The sequence below is a fragment of the Ochlerotatus camptorhynchus genome, unplaced genomic scaffold, assembly GCF_037179485.1.
Source record: "Ochlerotatus camptorhynchus isolate MF236.1 unplaced genomic scaffold, CSIRO-AGI_Acam_v1.1 ptg000141l, whole genome shotgun sequence".
NCBI lineage: Eukaryota > Metazoa > Arthropoda > Insecta > Diptera > Culicidae > Ochlerotatus > Ochlerotatus camptorhynchus.
The window spans coordinates 172,488-193,826 of NW_027040631.1; the positions used below are offsets into that span (position 1 = coordinate 172,488).

The 21,339-nt window shown below is 41.0% G+C and overlaps 1 protein-coding gene across 1 annotated transcript in view; it reads left to right on the plus strand.

Moving 5' to 3' along the window:
* The first annotated feature begins 962 nt into the window (after window positions 1-962).
* DCX-EMAP (Doublecortin-domain-containing echinoderm-microtubule-associated protein) overlaps window positions 963-21,339 on the plus strand; it is a 108,496-nt gene continuing 88,119 nt past the window's right edge. The window contains exon 1 of the mRNA XM_065221338.1: window positions 963-2,686. Coding sequence (XP_065077410.1) covers window positions 1,343-2,686 — 1,344 coding nt within the window. The 5' untranslated portion in view covers window positions 963-1,342. The remainder of the gene's footprint in view (window positions 2,687-21,339) is intronic.

A 21,339-nucleotide genomic window follows, 5' to 3' on the forward strand; every position in this document is an offset into this window, starting at 1 on the left:
CTTTTTCCAGGTTTTCTTGGTTGGCTTGCCACCCTGAAAATTAGTCGTCAAAATGGTATCTAGCACTTGGAAACATGTAAAACGTAACAAGTTTCATCCAAATTGGAGATTGTCACTCAAGGTAGTTTTCTCATACGCATCTTAAAATGACTCCATAGTCAACAGCCACGCGTCTCCTCCATCAGGTCATATTCGATGGGAGAGTTTCCAATAGACATTTCAATGAAGGTCTTATTTTAACTTGAAAAATTACTCTATCTTTCCATCGAGTTAAAGAACGTATTACGAGTTACATCAATATTTCTTAGAATTTTGTATGGGAAAATCTATTACAGTACCCTATATTTCAATCGACTGAGGGAGAACTAACTGTACATATGTAAGCCTAACCTCACTTGTTGAAATCATCCAACAAATCAACCGACCTCATCGCCAGCTGAAATCCAAGATAAGCGCACCGACATTGGCCCAATGCACTACATTTTTCCGTGTCGCAGCACAGCATCTAGATTAATGCCATCTCACTTCAATTTCCAATTAGCTTTGTATGTCGCACCTATATTAACCCTAACCTAGTAAATATGCTTCATCTCCTTCTTCTTGCTGCGTGTTTCGTCCGAGTGTGAATGTTGCATGAAAAGTCAATGTTGTGTTTTTGGTTCACTTGATGTGTTCGCATTATTATAATAATTAGTGAAGAAAGAACGATCCAAAATTCGGAACGAGAACAATTTTTCACCCGATAAGTGTAAGCCCTGGTAATTACGAATCTTTCCCTCTTTTTCCACTTTCGATTGTACCCTTTAAATCAAATAAAAAAAAACAACAACAATAACGTTCTATGTGTATGCGTGTAAAACCCACCCCCTTGGCACCCACGTTGTTTCCACCACCCCCACACACAACACCCGAACAACACGCTGCAAAATTCTAAATACCGTCCACGTGTGTGCAGAGCTCGGCTTCGGAGACGGTCTCGAGCAGTGAGTACTATGAGGAGGAGGACGACCTGGTAGATGCCGCTAATCAGTACCAGGTGGCAGCACCACCGCCGTACGTTCCGATTCGATCCTACGATGTTAACAAGCAGCGGTTCTTCAGCAGCAGGGGTGGCGTTGGGAATTACGGTGAACATCATCAGCATCAACACCATCACGGTTCTTCATTCGTCCGCCGTGGCAGCAGCAGCGGTCTGTTAGATCTACAACCAGAGCTCCCAGCACGTGAGGTACGCGAGTGGCACGGCGGGGGTGGCTACCGTGAGTCGTCGTCGTCGGTTTACCGGAGAGAGAAGTACTACCACAACTACAACGACGACCACCAGCACGACAACTTTATAATAATGTCCAATGAAAGTGGCGCAGACGCCGAACGAGCCTTGAAAACGCCCCCCAATCCCGGCCACAGCGATGGAGGCAACACCAACACAGGCGCACCGATTACTACTGGCGGTGGCCCACTGGCGATGGCTTCGGGAGAGAACGATCCGGCGAGTCAGGTCAGTGGTTTACAAACAACTCCAAGTAACGGAACGTTTGGTGCTCCCAGTGCTGCCGCGAATCCAGGTGCTGTGACCCAACAACAACAACAACAGGCGGGTGATAATATTAACAATAATAGCAGCGGTCAGAAGGAGGCCAACGAAAGTGAACCAGCGCCTCCGCCTCCGCTGCTGAAGCCAAAACCGTTAATCAAGAGCAAGGCATCGGTGTCACCGTTACCGTTGAAGCGAGCAGCAGCAGCCAATAAGCCCACGACGCCCATACGGGACACCAATGGCAATGGAAACTTTGATGGCAGTCCACTAGCGGACGGCGATCCTCTAGGACCAACAGCGGAATCAACTGGTAATGGACCAACGGGGAGCATCCGGCAACCTACGACAAATCCGAACGCTCCGACGCGTGCTCTCGGTGGAATAAAACCACGTAAAGGTGGTGGCTGGAAGGCTCGACCGGACAGTGAATCGTATACCCAGAATAACCTATCGCCAACGGACGACGACGAAAGTGGTCCTGTGGTGCCTCGGACCGTGAACGTGAATCCGGTGATAACAAGTAACGTGGTGGTGAATCGTAGTAAGATCGGCTCTAGTGGTGGTGGTGCAATCGGTGGTGGTGGCCGTGGCGGTTGGGGTGCAAATCAACGCCGACAGGTAGCTTCCGGGAGTCGAGTGCAAAGTCCTTCGGGTCCCGTCGTCCAACCCATAGGATCCGGTGCGGCACCAGTGCCGCCCTTTATGGACAATCAGAGTGATCAATCTTCCTCACAGCCACAGACTACGCCGGTTCATCCGGCCATTAGCATAGCGGCGCGAACTCCATCGCGCACCGATCTTTCCCTCGAAAACATTCCCGGTCCGTCCGGCTTATTGCCGCACAACCCGGGCGTACCCGGCACCATCGGGGGCAATCCGCAATCACGATACTCAAACCTGTCGTTCTGGAAAGCCAGACGGGTCCTGTTCTACCGGAATGGCGATCCCTTCTTCCCGGGGGTCGAGTTCCGCTTCAAGCCCGGACGTGACATTTGCACACTGGAGGCGCTCCTGGATAAGATCTCCGCGCGGATGGATCTGCCCCGGGGCGCCCGGTACATCTTCTCGATGGACGGCGACCGCAAGTACTCCCTCGACGAGCTGGAGGACGGCTCCAGCTACGTGGTTTCCTCGTTCAAAGTCTTCAAGGTAAGTACACTATGCTCGTAGTTTTGATTTCTATAATTAGGACCCACACGCCAACACACCGAACCCCGTATGGGTAAAATCAATGCTCGGGGTATTTTTAAACGCCCATTTGTTGTTGGGGACCAAAGGCGGTCGGTTTTTGTTTTGGTGGCCCCGAAATCCCCGAACAGGAACGAATCGCATACCGCGGGTTTCTAGGTTACGTCGTCGACGTCGTGCCCCTCTGAATGTGTGTATGTGTGTGTGTATGTGCTAATTAGCAATGCAAATGGAGCAGACCAATTCGTTTCCCGATCGAGGGAAGTGGGGTGGGTGGTTGGTGTGCGTGCTCTGCTCGCTCATGGGCCTCATCGCGAGGATTAATTGTTCTTTTCGTGAGTGGTAGCAGCGGCGGCGGCAGGCAGCCACTAGAAGACGACGACGACGACGACACGACCAGAAGAAGTTGGGCACTCGCGTGGGTTTCGGTCAGCTATGGTTTATTTTTTTTTGGGGGATGAATCGATATTTGACCGCCTTGCGAAGTGCGGTGGTGGTGGTGATGGTCGTCGTCGTCTCGTTCGGCGCTTGGAAGAACTCGGCGGGGAGATTGAGTTATGTTGAATTTTCGGATGATTAATCTGCTGATTAAAAATATGGTTAATTTATATGATTTTGAAGTGACTTTAAGTTGATTTTAAAACTTTTGTTGTAAACCACAAAATTAACTGTGCGCACAATCGTACGGGTACTTTACGGGTTACACAGATAAAAATTCTGGATTTTAATAGTGATGTAAACATTCATTCACGTAAACTTGCATTTCATTTCACGCATCCGAGCAACTTGTAAACAATGTTGTTTACAACAATGGACTTTTGTATACAATATTTACTACATTACATGAAATACCAACAATCAATACGAAACTAACGATTTTAAATTGGCTCACTACTTGACTAGCCTGTAGGTCCCAAGCAAATCGATTAACGTACCCCTTTCTAGTCAAAATTCTAGTACTACACTATGTTTGTTTTGATTCGCTATGAAAATTTGACAGATAAAATGAGGGGTTCGTGGATTTTCCTATGTTTCGAGGGGTGAATCGATTAGCTTGGGACCGAAGAGGGTACCAGAGCTGAGCCAAAAAGTTGAGCACGTTATTTCGGGACCTTCTAGTCTTAGAGTTACCTCTATGGTAATATTAAACATAAAGTCAAAGAACAAAATTCACTAGATTTCTCTAAAGATCGCTTAATTTCTACGAAGGTCGATGAAGTTTTACAAAGTTCACTGAACATCTATGAAATTCGCTTGACTCCTACAACATTTTCTGAATTTCCACAAAGTTCACTGAAGGGCTATCAATTTAGCTGAGCTTCCACAAAGTAAGCTGAATTCATACTAATTACCATTTCCCTGGATTCGGTTCTGGGGTTCTGAATGCGGGCAGATCACTTAATCGCTCAAAACATACCGTGTGACAGCTCTTTCTTCATGGTTTCTCGTCAATAGATTGTCGATAAACTTCAAATGAATCATTGACCACTTTGGCCACTCTTGGAATTTCCGGTATGCCCCCGGGGGAACCTGGAGCAGGGGACAATTGCATTTTTACACCAAAACATGCCGTGCGACAGCTCATTATTCATGGTTTTTCATGAATAGGCATTTATTAAACTTCAAATGCATCAGTGACCACATTGGCAGCTCTCGGAACCACTGGGATACCCCCGAAGGAACCTGTAGCAGTGGACAATTGCATTTTTACTCAAAAACGTGCCATGCGACAGCTCTTTCTTCATGGATTTTTATCAATATGCTTTCTATAGACTTAAAGTGCATTTACCACATTGGCCACTCTCGGGACCACTGGAATACTCCCGGAGGAACCTGTAGCAGGGGACAATTGCATTTTTACTCAAAACGTGCCATGCGACAGCTCTTTCTCCATGGATTTTCATGAATATCTTTTCTATAGACTTAAAGTAAATCATTGACCACATTGGCCGATCTCGGAATCACTGGATACCCCTGAGGGAACTTGTAGCAGGGGTCAATTGCATTTTTACTCAAAAACGTGCCGTGCGACTGCTCTTTCTTCATAGATTTTCATCAATATGCTTTCCATAGACTTAAAGTGAATCATTGACCACATTGCACGCTCTCAGGACCTCCGGTATGCCCCCGAGGAACCTGTAGCAGGGGACTATTGCGTTTTTACTCAAAAACATGCAGTGCGACAGCTCTTTCTTCATGGATTTTCTTGGATATCCTTTCTATAGACTTAAAGTGAAACATTGACCACATTGGCCGCTCTCGGAACCACTAGGATTCCCCCGGAAGAACCTGTAACAGAGAACAATTGCGTTTTTACTCAAAAACATACCGTGCGACAGCTCTTTCTTCATGGATTTTCATGAATATGCTTTCTATAGAATTGAAGTGGATCATTGACCACATTGGCCGCTCGTGGAACCACTGGATACCCCCGGGGGAACCTGTAGCAGAGGAAAATTGCGTTATTACTCAAAAACATGCAGTGCGACAGCTCTTTCTTCATGGATTTTCTTGAATATCCTTTCTATAGACTTAAAGTGAAACATTGACCACATTGGCGGCTCTCGGAACCACTGGAATACCCCCGAGGAAACTTGTAGCAGGAGATAATTGCGTTTTTTCTCAAAAACGTGCCATGCGACAGGATTTTCATGGATTTTCATGAATATCCTTTCTATAGACTTAAAGTAAATCATTGACCACAATGGCCGCTCTTGAAACCACTAGGATTCCCCCGGGAGAACCTGTAGCAGAGAACAATTGCGTTTTTACTCAAAAACATACCGTGCGACAGCTCTTTCTTCATGGATTTTCATGAATATGCTTTTTATAGAATTGCAGTGGATCATTGACCACATTGGCTGCTCTTGGAACCACTAGGATTCCCCCGGGGGAACCTGTAGCAGGGGTCAATTGCATTTTTACTCAAAAACATGCCGTGCGACAGCTCTTTCTTCATGGATTTTCATGAATATCCTTTCTATAGACTTAAAGTGAATCATTGACCACATTGGCCTTTCCGGAGTCACTGGAATCCCACGGGAGGAACCTGTAGTAGGCTGCAATCACAGTTTTGCACAAAACATTGCCATTAGAAAGCTCATTCTGCAACCAGCAGATGCCCCGGGATAACATGTAAAAGGAAAATTGTATTTTCACTTCACAATGCACACTGGGCCAGAAATGCAATCTAGCGGAGCAAAATTAATAACTCCGAAACGAAGAATTTCCGCCACTTGGTGTCTTCGGCAAAGTTTCTCATCATAATAAGAACCATCTATTGACATAAACAAATAGTTCAAAACTCTTCCGCAAAGCTGGCTCCCCAATCTAACTTCTTTCTCTGACGATTTGGAGACTTGATGTCTTCGGCAAAGTTGTTTCCCTTGACAAAATAAACAACTCTTTTGAAGACGTAAAATTTCCAAATTTTCTGACAATCTTGGGAAAATGGAACTCCCAACTTCTTTAAAGTTGTTTGGACTTTGTTCACTAGCGTGCACAGGAATCTTGTTAAGGAGGGGCATTTTTTTATATGGTGCATTTAATCTGGGGATGGGGGAGTACTCCAAAGTATGTGGTGGATGGTGCTGTCCACCTCCCACTATTTTCCTACTGTTCAATTTAGCTAATTTAATTATTTTTTGCTCCGGTGGTGGTTCATCCTCTTTAACGCAAACTGCTTTCAGACAGCCAATGGAAATATGCAATTCAATCCCATCGATGATGTCGATGATGATCGGTTCGTCAAATGGTTGCGATATTAGGGCTTTAACCAAAATGATACATTTGCTGCAACGTTGTTGCCTTGGTGGTTGGGTTCAGCTGAAGTCACGTCAGATGGTGGTGATAGCACCGACAAACCGACATGAATGACCAATAAGAATCGCATTCTCCTTTCGCATGCACACTGCTTCGACAAGTACAAGGTTTAAACAGTGCGCATAGCAGTGAACAAACAGTATATTGCTCTTGATCAATCCAATCTTGATCGGTGGTGTTGAGTACTTGGCACTGATGAAGTCTTCAAGAAGTAGATGAAATACGCGTATCTGTCAAAAGATAAGCAATTATAACGGAATGAAAATGAAATAAACCAACACACTCAAAGCTCTTCATAAAAGTATATGGTTGTTTTTGTCCTTGCACTTGGCTTGTACTCCAGCAGTGCTGCCAGTCATTGTGCTGGCACTGTCAAAACATACTGCCATCACCTGCTCCCAAGAAATCTGCATCGCTGTCAGGACCTCAGCAATGGTATTGAAGATGGTCGTCGCGTCTGTTTTCAACACCCGTCTCACAACCACCGAATGTTTCCGTCGGTCGATTCAGCGTTATCAATATACGGGAAATGGATGTAATGTCGGTCTAAATGCCCCTAATTTGGGCCCATAGATAAATTCAGCAATCGACTAAATTTTCAATAGCGACCCACAATATCCATTAGTACCGTCCCAATGACGCATTCATCTAGATAAAATTAATAAATAGCAGACTTATACCCACTTTTCAATTAGGGAATCCAAAAGCATCTTCAACCTTTGTACAGTTGCGAAAAATTCCATCCTCGGAATACCTTGAGGTTCTTTTCGAAATTTTTAGAACTCTATGAGCTCTTTTGAAATTCTTCTCAGAATTCCACTGGAATTATTTTTAGAACTCTTCTTGACGTTTACTCAGAACACCTTGAAACTGAAATTCCCTTAGAGTTTCAGAAGAATTTCCTCAGAGTTTCAGAAATTTTTCCCGGAATGAGCTTGAGATTATCCTCGGAATTCGCTTTAAATTTTGCGTAAAATCCCTTTGGAATTTCACTGAAAATCTAATTTTTCTCGGTCTTCTTTTCGGAATTATCTTGGAACTATCTGCAGGATTCACTAGAAATTATTCACAGACTTTTCTTGGAATACTCCCCAAAAATCTTTTGGAACTGTCCTCAGAATTCAATATCCTTAAGGTTCTTCTCGGATTTTTTTAGAACTCTCCTAAGAGCTCTTTGAAATTCTTCTCAGAAATCCACTGCAATTATATTTAGAACTCTTCATGTTTTTTTATCAGAACACCTTAAAACTGAAATTCGTTTAGAGTTTCAGAAATTTTTCCCGGAATGAGCTTGAGATTATCCTCGGAATTCACTTTAAATTTTGCGTAAAATCCCTCTGGAATTTCACTCCAAATTTGATTTTCTCGGTATTCTTTTCGAAATTATCTTGGAACAATCTGCAGGATGCACTACAAATTAACCGCAGACTTTTCTTTGAACTCTACCCAGAAATATTTTAAAACTCTTAAAGAATTCAATGTCCTTGAGGTTCTTCTCGGAATATGTTAGAGCTTTTTTTTCTCAGAACACCTTGTAACAGAAATTCCCCTAAAGTTTCAGAAGAATTTCCTCTGAATTCTCCAGAAATTCTTCCTAAAATTAGCTTGAAATTATCCTCGGAGTTTCCTTGAAATTTTCCCCTACATACCTTTGTAATTTCATTCAAAATTCGATTCTCTCGGTATTCTTTTCGAAATTATCTTGGAACTATCTGCAAGAATCACTAGAAATCATTCGCAGAATTTTCATGCAATCATCCCCAGAAATCTTTTCTTTTGGAACTGTCCTCAGAATTCAATACCCTTGAGGTTCTTCTCGGAAGTCAAGTTTAAGTTGTCCGTCCATCCACCAAAACGTTGTAGTTTTTCTACCAGAAATGTTCCATAAAGCTTGCCCCTTAATTCACCAGAACTGTGCAATTTTTACATAAGGAATTTTCAATTCAGCTTGACCCTCCATGCAGCAGATTGTTGCAAATTTTACACCAGAAATTTTCAATACAAACTTGTCCCCAGAAAATTTCATTTGATCAGAACGATGCAAATTTTCCATCGTTAATGTTTAATAAAAATTGCTTCTCCAATCTTCTGATTGTTGCAGATTTCTTTTTTTTCATTTTCCACCAGTAATGTTCAATATAGCTTGTTTCTCCTATCATCAGAATGTTGCAGGTTTTCCACCAAATAAAGCTTGCCCTATTTTCAGATTATTCATCATAAATTTTCAGTAAAGCAGCTTCCCTTCAATCATCAGTGCAAATCAATGGTGCAAATTTAACACCAGAAATTATTATTAAAGTATGTTTCTCTATTCAGCAGAAGGATGCAAATTTAAGACCAAAAATTTTCCGAAAAGCTTGCCCATCCGTTCATTGTTGTGGTGCAGATTTTCCACCAGATATTTTCAATATAGCTTAATTTTAAATAAAGATTTTGCCTTCATTTACCAGACCGGTGCAAGATTTCCACCAGAAATTTTCTGTTCATTTCATTTATCAGAGCGATGCAAATTTTGCACCAGAATTTTTCAATAAATCATGCTCCTCCATTCATCAGAACGGTGCACCAAAAATTGCCAGTGAAGTTTGTTTCACCATGCACCTTTGTGGGTCAATTTTCAGGCTTTACCTTTTCATGCACCATAATGGTGCAAATTTTCCACCACAAATTTTCAATGAAGCTTACATTCATCAGAACGATGAAAATTATGCACCAGAAAAATGAATAAACCTTGCTTCTACATTTACATGTTGCGAATTTTCCACCAGAAATTTTCAGTTAAATGTGCAGCTCCAGATTTTTAGTGTGATTCAATTAATTCATTACGATCAATTAATTCATTACGAAGTTTAATTTTTTCAACCTTAAATTTGCCCTCTTGTTTTAACCCTCCATTAGCCACCTTAAAAAAAAATTACACCAGAATTTTTTTGTACCGGTGCGGTGCAATTTTTCGACCAAAAAAATTCATTCAAATTTGTCCCTTCATGCACCTTTGTGGTGCAATTTTCAGGCACCATCTCAAAGGATTGACGCAATACAAGGTTTTCATTTACCTTCAAATCAAGTTCAGGTTATTTTACCTTCAAATCAAGTTATTTTATATCATAATTTTGTATATGTGAAAATATTTTTATTTTTAAAAGGGTGGGCAATTGCCCCACCTTGCCCCACCCTGTGCACGCCAGTGACTTTGTTCTTGGAACATCTGTAAAGTTGTTGCAATTTCGTAAACTTAATCCAACGGCCCTGAAGTTATCAAAACTGTCCAGAAGTTTTCGGAGCTTCCCAAAAGTTCCCAGAACTGCTCTGAAGTTCTTCGAACTTTATTCCTAAGTTCTTGAAGTTTTCACAAGATTCTCAATGTTCTTGTTATGAGCATAAAATGCTCTTGAATGTAATGGAACTGTTCGCTGATCTTCATCTAAGCTCATTAAAGTTTCTTTAATGTCATGAAACTGCCCTTAAGCTCTAAACCTCCCAAATGTTCTGGACTTTCCTGCAGTCCCCAGAACTTCTCTAAATATTTATATTATTCATTCGGAGATCATGGCAATCTCAGGAACTTATTTTTCACAAACTTCATAATTGGTTGGTGCAAAATAACAAATCACCAGTTAGAATAAACTTGTACATTCATAAACCAAAATAAGAAATCTTATAATTCAAGTGACCATATATTCAGATGTATTGATTTTTCTCGGCTTTCCCATCGAATTCCCGGGTTTTAACTGGTTTCATTGGGAGTTCGTTTCTAACTACTCTAGAAATAGTTTCGACATCCTCGGAAGCTTCGAATGGAACGTGATTTTTAGTAAATTTCCCGGGATGTCTGCCTGTCTGTCTTTTTAACCCTTATAGACTCGGAAACTACTGAACCGATTGGCGTGAAAATTTGTATGCAGGGGTTTTTGGGGCAACGAAAGGTTCTTATGATGATTCGAGACCCTTCCCCTCTCTTTAGGAGGGGGGACTCCCATACAAATGAAGCAGAAATTTCTGCATAACTCGAGAACTAATCAAGCAAATGGAACCAAATTTGGCATGTGAAGGTCATAGGGGGTAGCGTACAACATAGCATTTTTTTTTTAATTGGCGCATAAACTCAAGCTAATATTGAACCCGAGCAACGCCGGGCACACTCAGCTAGTATTTAACATAAATGAAAGTTCAAAAATTTGACCAAAAGTTCATGTTTTACAATTTTTGTCAATTTTCAAGTGGTTTTAAATATTCCAAAAGTTTGCTCCTTTCCGGGTTCTTTCCGAAATTTGACAAATTTGTTGAGTTTTATATAATTCATCAATTAAAAAGGTAACTCGCAGAAGACAACCTTTGAAAATTCTGTATAGAAATTTCGAATAATTCTAGTAAACAGTGTCAACTTATGGAAACATTTCCAAAACAGTTTCAGAGAGATTTTTTGGAAAGACTTCACAAAATCAGATTGTAGAATTTGATTCATGAGAAATCAACGGTAAAAGTATTCGTTTAAAAAAAATAGCATGATCCCAAATCAAACATAACCATGATCCCTTTCGTACTCCATAGCAACGCAAATCTCAACATCCATGGAGGCACCACATGATTTATGACGAGCAACACTATTTTTACCTCTAACCATTATCGAAGCATGCCCTGGCACCGATTTCTCTTCTCCTCGCCTACTAGTCGCGTTGGGGTGATTTCCTACCGATTTTATTCGAACATCAATTTCCAAACCGCATCGGTATTCCACTATCGGTTACGCCCTGTTTAAGGTGTGTTCAATCCCAGCGAAAATCTGAAGAATCAAATTCAATTAACCTTGAACGAGCGTGCTGTTACCTGCTATATTTCAGTTTTATGTCTAACAACTTGGCAACGACGAAAGTCGTACTGCTCCCTGCTGGTGGTGCACCACCAGCCGGAAATCCGACTTATATCTAATCAAGCTTTATGAGTTTTTAACGACTTCCTGGCACTGAACCTCGTTTGGAAGCTTTTAGCCGTTTAGTTGAGGCTAATTACACCAACCATCCCTTCAATTTCCCAACAAGTATGCCTGGAAAAGGGCTAATAAATCGAAAACTGATTTCCTCTTTTTTTTTGTTTGGCTTAAGGTGCGGCGCGTTACGTGCTATGCCGCGGTATTATCAATCATCGTCGATATTTTCTTGCTCACCGTTCGCGCCATCATCATTAGTGCAGTTTAATTTCCAGAAGAAAAAATATGTTAAAAGGATTTTTCCGCATTCTGTATAACGACGCCAAAAAGTCGAAATTCAAGGTGTGGTACAGGGACGTTCCGTTCCCACCGCCATAATTATTATTATTATTATCCGCATGGTAATGATCTAGCGAAAATGTTAACTCGATCGTTTTGCGTCACAGTCGGCTTTGAAATTTAATTTATGACTTTGCAAAAAGAATGTACGTTGTCGAAATCATCCGACGATGATGATGATGATGATGATGATGGTGTGAAACGAGAACAGGGTCAAACGAATAAATTTCCCTTCGACGCCATGTTCGTTTTCTTTTTTCTCGCGAGCTTTCACTTTCATCCACTCACCCAAGCTAATTTGATGGGGTGGATGTGGGTGGTTGACGACGACGACGACGACGAAATTGGGGGCACCGGGTGAGTTCCTATTGACAACGACAACCTCAGCACACGAAGCAGGCCGTGTACCTACAGCACACCTAGGCAACTGCTATCAGTGGTTGACAATCTTAGTAGTCGCCGCCGTCGTCCATCGTGGTCGTCAAGCAAGGGGGTCCCATCCCTGGCGCTTATCCAGGTTCCGTCCAGTTGCGTGTTGGGTTGTGTTTGCGTTAGTTTGAAGTTTTGTTTTGTGGGGAACTTTATTCTCGTTCTCGGTGGATGAAATTTGACGACCAGATTTTGAAATTGTTTTCTGTAATGAGTAGTGTAAAGTTCAGTGCAGTGTGGATGTTGATGCAACCGGAAGCAGATGAGAATTGAGGTTCGAGTAAGGGTAGGTGTTGTTGTGATGTATAGCGACGGGGCACAAAGCCACAAAGCGAGGTAACGGGTCATGGTTTTTTGAAATTGAATATTTATAAGATTGCGAACGACGGACAAGCAATCAACAGTTTGCAGCAGAAGGGTTAGTTCTTGATTTGGGTTATGACGCCTGAATTGTGATTCTTTGTGTTCTTACAAACTTAATACAGTAAGGAAGTTCTTCAGTCTCTTGAAATAAAACAGATACTTCGACTTTTTCGTCGAATTTGAAGCTTATTGCGTATCGCAAATATCAATATCAACTTAGTGTTCTAGATGCACTTCAACTGTTATTAATTTGAGAGCTTTCGATGCCTGGTACCATTTTTGCATAAGTATAATTGTGTGGCAAGTACAATCCTACTCTATGCCCAGGGAAGTCGAGAAATTTTTCAACCCGAAAAATTCCTAGAACGGACCGGGAATTGAACCCAGCCACGTCCAGCATGGCCTTGCTATGTAGCTGCGCCTTTACCAACTGAACTAGGGGAGGCCTCTCTTATCTTCACTTGTGTGTTCTAAAATCTTCTTTAATTTCCAAATGTATTTATATGGTTAATGCCCTTAATATCGGCCTAAAATTGAAGAATTAGCTAAACTAGCTAGCCGTATATGGGGCCAAACAGAAAAATACACTTTTCCCATACCGTCTCTTACTCATAATTAATTATATCTTAACTCATGCGTATGATTGAAAACCTGTGAACAGCAAAGTTAAAGGAAATTAATTGGGCTTTTTGTTAAAAATACTTTCAAGATTGAACACTCACGAATAACAGAATCTGGAGTGAAATTTCTTCCACAGTTTTAAAGGCTCATGGAATTTTAATATAATTTCTAAAGACCTCATTCCAAGAGAGCTCTGGGAAAAAAATCTTTGAGCAAAACATCAAGTACAATCTGCTTTCAAGGTATTTCTGAGGAAGTATAGATTTCATGTGAAGCCTGAGATAGTTTTGAGTAAGATTCATAGGAATTTCTGAGGAGCAGGGCTCCTTTGAACTTCAGAGGAAAATTCCAAGGGCATTCTGAGGATAGTTTCATGAAGTTTGTGGAAGAAAACGAATCCGGAGTATAAGTCCTTGGACATTTTTGGAGAATACTTAAGGGGTAAGACTGATGGTAAAAGGAAGGTTACAATTAAATCTGAGAATAACTCCAGATCTGCAAAGGAATTTGGAAAAGAATTCCAAGAGAGTGTGCCCAACAACTTATGAGGAGAAACGCAAATGAATTCTGAGGAGACTTTAAATGTGAGTAGAAGTCCAAGGGAAGGAGTGAGATTCGAAAGAAACTTTGAATTGAATTAATCGAAAATTCTGAAAATATTTCCAAAGGGTTTCTTCCTGAGGATAATTTCAAGGTAATTCCGAGGAAAATTCAAAGAAAATTGAGTTTTCCAAGTGAATTCCTAGAAAAATTCCATTCGAGTTTCGAGAATGCTGAGGAAAACTTCAAGTGCATTTTTATGATAAATTTCCCTTGAATGTGGAATGTATTATTCTGAAGTCTTTTTCTGAAGGTAATAAAACTGCCTTAAAGTTTTTTTTTGTAGTTTGAGAGACTAGCCTGATACTTACAATACTTCCCATCCAGTTTTTAAACTTCCCTGAACTTATTCGGACTTCCTACAGTTTCCTTAATTTTTCAAACAATACATGGATCTTCAAAAAAGTTTAAGCTTGAGTTCTCGAAACTTCTGTAAAATTTATGTAATTTCTCTAATATTAATGGAACTGCTGTGAGGTTTTCTGATCTTTTCTGAAGTTCTCGAAGCGTCTCTAAAGTTTTTGCAGTTCTTATGAATTTAATTGAACTGTCCTAAACAAGTTTAAGCTTCTGTGAACTTCTGAACTTATGTGAAGACCTCAAAAATTTACTTAACATCCTGAAGTTTCTGAAACTAATGGAACTAAAATCCCCTGAAATTTCCCTATTTTTGGAGCTTACTAAACTTCTTTTAAATGCTCCCACATTTATCTAATGTTCATAAAAGTTCCTGAAGTTCCCGGATCTTCCCTTAAGTTCCATAGACCACTATGAAGTTCTTGAAATGTTTCTGTGAAGACTTCGAAGTTCTCCTGAAATTTCTGAAACTTCTTTAAACTCCCGCAATTTTCTTGGAATCAAAACAAAATAAGTAATATAAGGCTTGTACTCGAAAAAAAATGCACCATTTTTATTCGTGTGTAACTTTTTTATCCGTGGGTAAAAATTTATGAAAATCTGGGTATAACTAGTTTGGAGTGAATTGTTTACATGTGCAAAATTTCATAACAATCGGTTCAGTGGTTATTGAGATGTCATCGAAACAAGAAGAAAATCGCCGGAGAATTTTGCGCGCCGTCATGGAAAATCCGACTGCGACCATGAGATGGATCGGAAGACAACTGGGAATCACCCATACAACTGTGTCTCGAGTGGTAAAATCGTTTAAGGAGTCCCAGACGAAGACAGCTGACCCTGTGAAGGCCCGGAAGGTGTTGGATTATTTCAAGCGTAATCCGAACCTTTCGATTCGTGACGCGGCTCTGAAGGCAAAGTATTCCGCCTGGTTCGTTCAGCAAACCATGGAACGAGCTGGGCTTCGTTTATTCAAGATCCGGAAGGCACCGAACCGGCGTGATCAACAAAACACGGCGGCCAAATCTTGCGCAAGGAAACTGTATCGAGAATGGTTAACGAAACCGATGTGTGTGGTTATGGATGACGAAACCTACCTCAAGGCAGACGCAAAGCAGATACCGGGGCTGGAGTTCTACGTTGCCAAATCACGGTTTGGTGTTCCGGAAGATATAAGGAAGAAGAAAGTGGACAAATTCGCCAAAAAATACTTGCTCTGGCAGGCCATATGCCAATAACGTTGTTTTTGTACCAAAAACCGCCATACATAATGAAGGCTAAAGTTCGAAAATCGTCCAAGGTGTTTAAGAACGAGCTGGAGTTGAAGAAAGAATGGATGAAAGTGACCAAAAAGGTCGGCTCCACCATTGCACAAAATGTAATGAGGGGTCTTAAGGGAAAGGTGCGGGCTTTCAGCGATGGAAAGGAAATTGAATAAAGTAATTATGCCGAAACATAATCCATATGTATTAGTTCATTCCCTGAAAGTTTCAAGAAAATCCGACTTAAAATAAATTTTTGGCGAACACTTTTGTCTGGTACATTTTTTTCGAGTACAGGCCTTAGTTCTATGGTTTTTACTGAAGTTCTCAAGATTTGTCTGAACTTCATGAAAATTCCCTTACATTATCGACATGAATTCCTAACTTCTTCAATATTCTAGACATTCTTAATGTTATTAAAACTGCCCAAAAGATTTCTGAATTTCTTTAAAGTTCTTTAGAGTGCCCTGAATTTCTCAGTATTTGTTATAAGAACGCGCAATTTTACTGAAATAATTGAAGTGCCTTAAAGTTTCCACAATTTTCTCTAAGTTTTACAAACTTTATAAACACTCACGGAACTTTTCCTTAAATCACTCATTTTCTCTAAACTTAGCTGGACATCCCTGAATATTTCAATCCCTGAATACTGTTATATATTCCCCATTTTTTTTAGCTATATCATGGTACGGTATCCACTATTATTAGGAGTGATCGCCATTATTTGACCAATTGCATTATCCCAGCAAGGCATTACACTTCGAATAAAGTGCACTGCCGTACTGGGAGCATGCTTGCTGTAACTCCTCAAACTCACTGGAGGTTTTAAAACACTCTTTTCCTGCGAGTTTAGCCAGCCCTCACCTCGAGTGAGTGGCGGCAGGAATTTTGTAGAAGTAAACACAAACTCCTCGAGAGAGAGGGATAGTAAACTTCAGCGAGAAGATGATTTGATGTGATGTACGCTTTTCGAGACTCCGGATGACTTTTTTGTTCGACGCAAGAAGCTCGGAGCCAGTGTTCACTCGGTTATCGACAGAAGCAGGCCACTCTCGATGTGTGTCACGCTATTATCTGTTTACTCGGTAGCAACCATTGTGTGGTTCTCCTCATTGTGCTTCATCAGCAGTTCTTTCGGTCGATGCGTCGTCGACTTTGGAAAGCAACCGTTTCGTAATGAGTGTGTGAGTGCTGACCACGTTTTGCGTCCATTGTTGCAATGGAAGCGCCCTGCTCCCCGTTGGCGGTACTGCCATACAATGAAACCACTGGAAGCGGCTCCCGTTCTGATAGAGAAGGCTTATTGGATAGCGGATGATAATGTGTTTAATGTGTTGTACCGTTTGACTATATTTTTAAAATGTATTGTATAGTAAACAAGAATCCTCGGCTCTGAAAAGTTAATTGGATTGAGCCTTATGAAATAAATTAATAATAAACATAGCAGCTCGGAGTTCAGCCAGAGTGAGAGTAAGAGCGTGTGATAGAAAACATGGACATGAATGGCAGCGATCCTCACTCTCATTTTATCCCCCTTCGCTCACAAGCTCTTGAGCTCAGTGGAATGATTTGGCATTAGACATTCTACTCCCCAGAAAAATGCTACGCTCAGCTCATTTCAAACTCGCGAGCGAGACTCCATCCAGCCTGACTGGGAGTTGTTCTCCAAATGTCAAAGGGTTCTATCAGCTCTTTGTCGAAGAACTTACTCCTTTTATTGAAAATTACCGGACAGTGGCATAGCAAATGTTCCGAGTCCTTGTCTATGCCACAGAAGTGACATACATCATCTTGAAGTTTTCCAACCAGCTTCAAGTGATAACGGCTCGGACAATGACCTGTTATAAGACCTGTATATATACTAAGATCTTTTTTAGAAATTTCCACGATTTTGTTGGTCACAGAAATGTTTGTATTAATGAATCGCTTCGATTGCCTTTCAACGCTTACCTGAAGTTCTCTAAATTTGTTTAATGTTTTGGCAAATTTTTCTGATATAGGTATATTCATAATTTCCTAACGCTTCTGAAGTTTTCGGATCAATAATAGAATTCTCGAAATAACCCATGATTCCACGGAACTCTTTGTAAGTCGCTGCAAATTTCCTTAAGTTAATGGGATTGTTCTGAAGTTATCTGATCGTCCTCAAAGTACTTGGAATTTCACTGAATATCAATTAACTATCTCAAAATATCTAACCAACTCGCTTTTTTTTTTAATTAATGGAACTACGTTGATGTTCTCTAATCAACTGAGCTAAATTTTCGCAATTTTATGAATTTCATAAAAATTCCATAATTTCTATATAACACCCTTAAAATACTGTCACATTTTCCGGGTATTCATATAATGTTTATTGCTTTCCAGAAATTCTCTCGGAGCTTTGCTGAAGTTTCCAAAAATGCAAAGAGTTTGTTATTATTAATGTTAAAAGTTTTTGCAATTTCCTTGAAATTATTTGAACTGCCTTTCAATTATCTGATCTGTCTGGATGGTCCCCTGCAGCTCTCAATTCTATTGAAGATCTCGGTTCTGCTTTGAAATAAATTGAATTAGAGGAAATGGCTCTAATGTTGGCCTATGGATCTAAGATTGGGCCCATCGCTAAAAATCTGTTCTTGATCAATTTTATCTAGATGAACGCGTCATTGGGACGGTACTAATGGATATTTTTGGTCGCTATTGAAAATTTAGTCGATTGCTGAATTTATGTATGGGCCCAAATTAGGGGCACTTAGGCCGACATTACATCCATTTCCCCTACCTTAAACTCCTTTAAACTTCCCTGAAATTCTCCGGACTTCTGTGAAGTTCCTGAAATATTTCTGAAGTTTTCATAAATTTTCTGAAGGTTTCTGTACTTCCCTGAAATTTTCGGAACATCTTAAGGGTTCTCGATTTTTTCAGCTTATTATGGAACTATCATGAATTTTTCAAACTCACGCTTATAGATCTGCTCGAAAAGTATGGAGTAATGTTACGGGAACTGCCCTTAAGATCTCTGAACTCTAGATTCAGTTTTTCTGAGATACTTGGAACTTCTTCCAAGTTTCCTCAATTTTCCTCGAGTTCTCAATATTTCTGAAGTTCTCTTGACACCGGTGAAGTTCTCTGAAAATCTAGGAACTTCTAAAAAGTTCCTGCAGTTTTTCGGAAGCTAATAGAACAGCTTTGAGGTTTTTAAAGCTTCCAGAAAGTTCCCCATATGTTTATGAAGCTTCTCTGAAATTGTCAACATTTCCAATAATTTCTTCTGTAAAGTTCCTACAATTGTTAATGGGAGTTTACTGAAGATATTTAATCTTTCATAAAGTTGTTTACTAACATGAAATAAATAACTTTGAAAATATTCAATATTTTGAACTTGTAAATGGAATACGAATCTTCAACACATTGAATATTTTGAGATCTTGGACTTCCTAAAATGAAGTAAGTGTTTATAGCTTTAACATTTAATGGATTTGACTGGAAATTCTTAGAGAAGCTAGTCCGATTTTCTGGGAAACAGCAGAACAGAATACATTTTCACTACAAATTAGCCCACACCGATCAGGAAGCCATTCCCGGGAAATTTACTCTGTGTAAATATATCAATAAATGAAGGAAAATTCCTAGTGGAAGCAGATGGAACTTTTTGGAGAGATTGGAAACAACTTCCAGAGAAGTCCATAAGAAGTTCCCGAGAAATTTGAAGGAATCTGTCGGGAAATCAACTTTCAGGAAAGTTTGGAGAAAACTTCCACAGAAAGTTTGGAGAAACTTCCAGAAGATGTTGGCAGACACTTCCGGGGCAAATCAGCATGACTTCTAAAAGAACTTGCAAGGAGCTTCCAGGAGAAATCGTATGAATTATCCAGTTTCAGTCAGAAGAATCTTTCAGAGCAAGTCTGGAAAACAAAACTCCCAGATGATATTTTTTTCCTTTATTTACAAGGCTTTCAGCCATTGGCTGGTTCGCCTTGGGCTGCCAGATGATATCGATAGAAACTTCAAAAAGACGCCAGACGTATTTCTGGGGAAACCGTAGTAAACATTCAGGAGAAGTTCCAGGAATCTTCCAGTAGAAGTCATAAGAAACTTCCCAAGGAAAACAGAAGAAATTCCAGAGGAAGACATAGAAAACATCCTTATAAAACTAGAATAAATCTCCAAGAAAAAATCCAAGACAAATTAAATAAAATTCCGGAGAAGTCTTATGACATTTTCAAGAGAATACAGCAAAAACTTTCAGGATAAGTTGAAAGAAGCTGGTGAAGTCAAGTGGCGCCGGTGGTGTAGTGGTGAGCGTGATTGCCTCTCACCCCAAAAGGCCTGGGTTCAATCCCAGTCGGCGCCGCCGGGATTTTCTGAGTCATAAAATCTCTCATCACGCACGCCTTCCTGTGGAAGGGAAGTAAAGCCGTTGGTCCCCGGTTCATGAGTTGATGGGTCGATAGGTAGGGTCCAGGTGTGGGAACTGCCTTCCTGGCACGTCGGTAGCATTGGTATCCACCTGGTGAAGTCAGTAGAAACTTCTGGGGTAATTCTAAAACATCTTCCGAAGTAAATATTGAATAGGTAGGGGAAATGGCTTTAATGTTGGCCTATCGTTAAAAATCTGCGATATATCAATTTTATCTAGATGAACGCGTTATTGGGATGGTACTAATGGATATTTTCGGTCACTATTGAAAATTTAGTCGATTGCTGAATTTATGTACGGGCCCAAATTAGGGGCATTTAGGCCGACATTACATCCATTTATTCTATTAAAATAAAATGTTAAAAAAAAATTGTATGAGAAATTCGTTTCGAACGGAACACACAATGGGGTCGAATATGAAAATTAAGGATGGTCTAAATCTGTCTAGAAAATGTGCCTTTTATATGATACTGCGTTGCATGGTTGGAGCAAATTCTGAAACGCCAATTACAGCCCCTATCTGCATTGTGCTTTTCGTCCAATTCCGGTCGAACTTTCCAAACCGGTATAAAGCCAATTTCCATTAATCGTGTATGTACCTATCGTTTGTATTCAAGATTCCACTGTACCATTCCCAGCCGACTTGAACCCTCCTCGTTCTGTTCCCCCCTTCCCCCAGATCACACATGAAACATTACGCTGCTTAGACCGTCCCGGTTGTCGTCGTCGTCGTCGTCGCACGAACCAACATTGACCCCGTTTATTAATTTTATGAGTCGAAAACCTACAAGAAACCCCCCCCCCTCCCCTCCATTTATCCTCCTACTAAACATTCACTCGCACATTCAGTCTCAGCTCAGTTCAGAGACTGGACCTGACTCACAATCCCGTCCTTGAGCTGCTCTATTAACACAGGTGAAAATTAACCCTCCCTCCCCCGTGACCGTTTGCCGCCACCACCACCCGCTGAAGGCTACTCGGCCACTCCATTTACCCCCTTATCATCACCCTCGGATCTGGGTGGAAAACTTTACCCGCGGGCAGTAGAATCTACTGACCTTCTTTTCCGAGTAGCGCGGCGGTTGTAACCCCCTTTTCTCTAAACTAACACTTCACTTTCGATGGACGTTCTAAATTTTTCCACTCGCCACGAGAGTGGAGCGCATTGATTTTCTTATTATTTTCCTCAAGCCAACCAAACACGAGAAGTTGAGACGGGAAGAGTGAAGAACAGTGATTTGTTTTTGCCTTGTCATCCGCCGAAGACTGACCAGTGGCGAACGCTGGCGGGCGACGAAGAATCTAAACCGAACCCGAACAGCTGTCGGCGGTTGCCTGCCTACTTCGGCTTCACGACGAAGTGGATCGTGTCCGTGGGAGAGAGCGCGAGAGAATTTCGCTTTGCTCACCAAATACCAAGACGAATTTTACATGATGCGCGTATTGGTGAGAACGATTTCCACCACCCCATAAAGGAAAAATGGTTTGGGGGGTG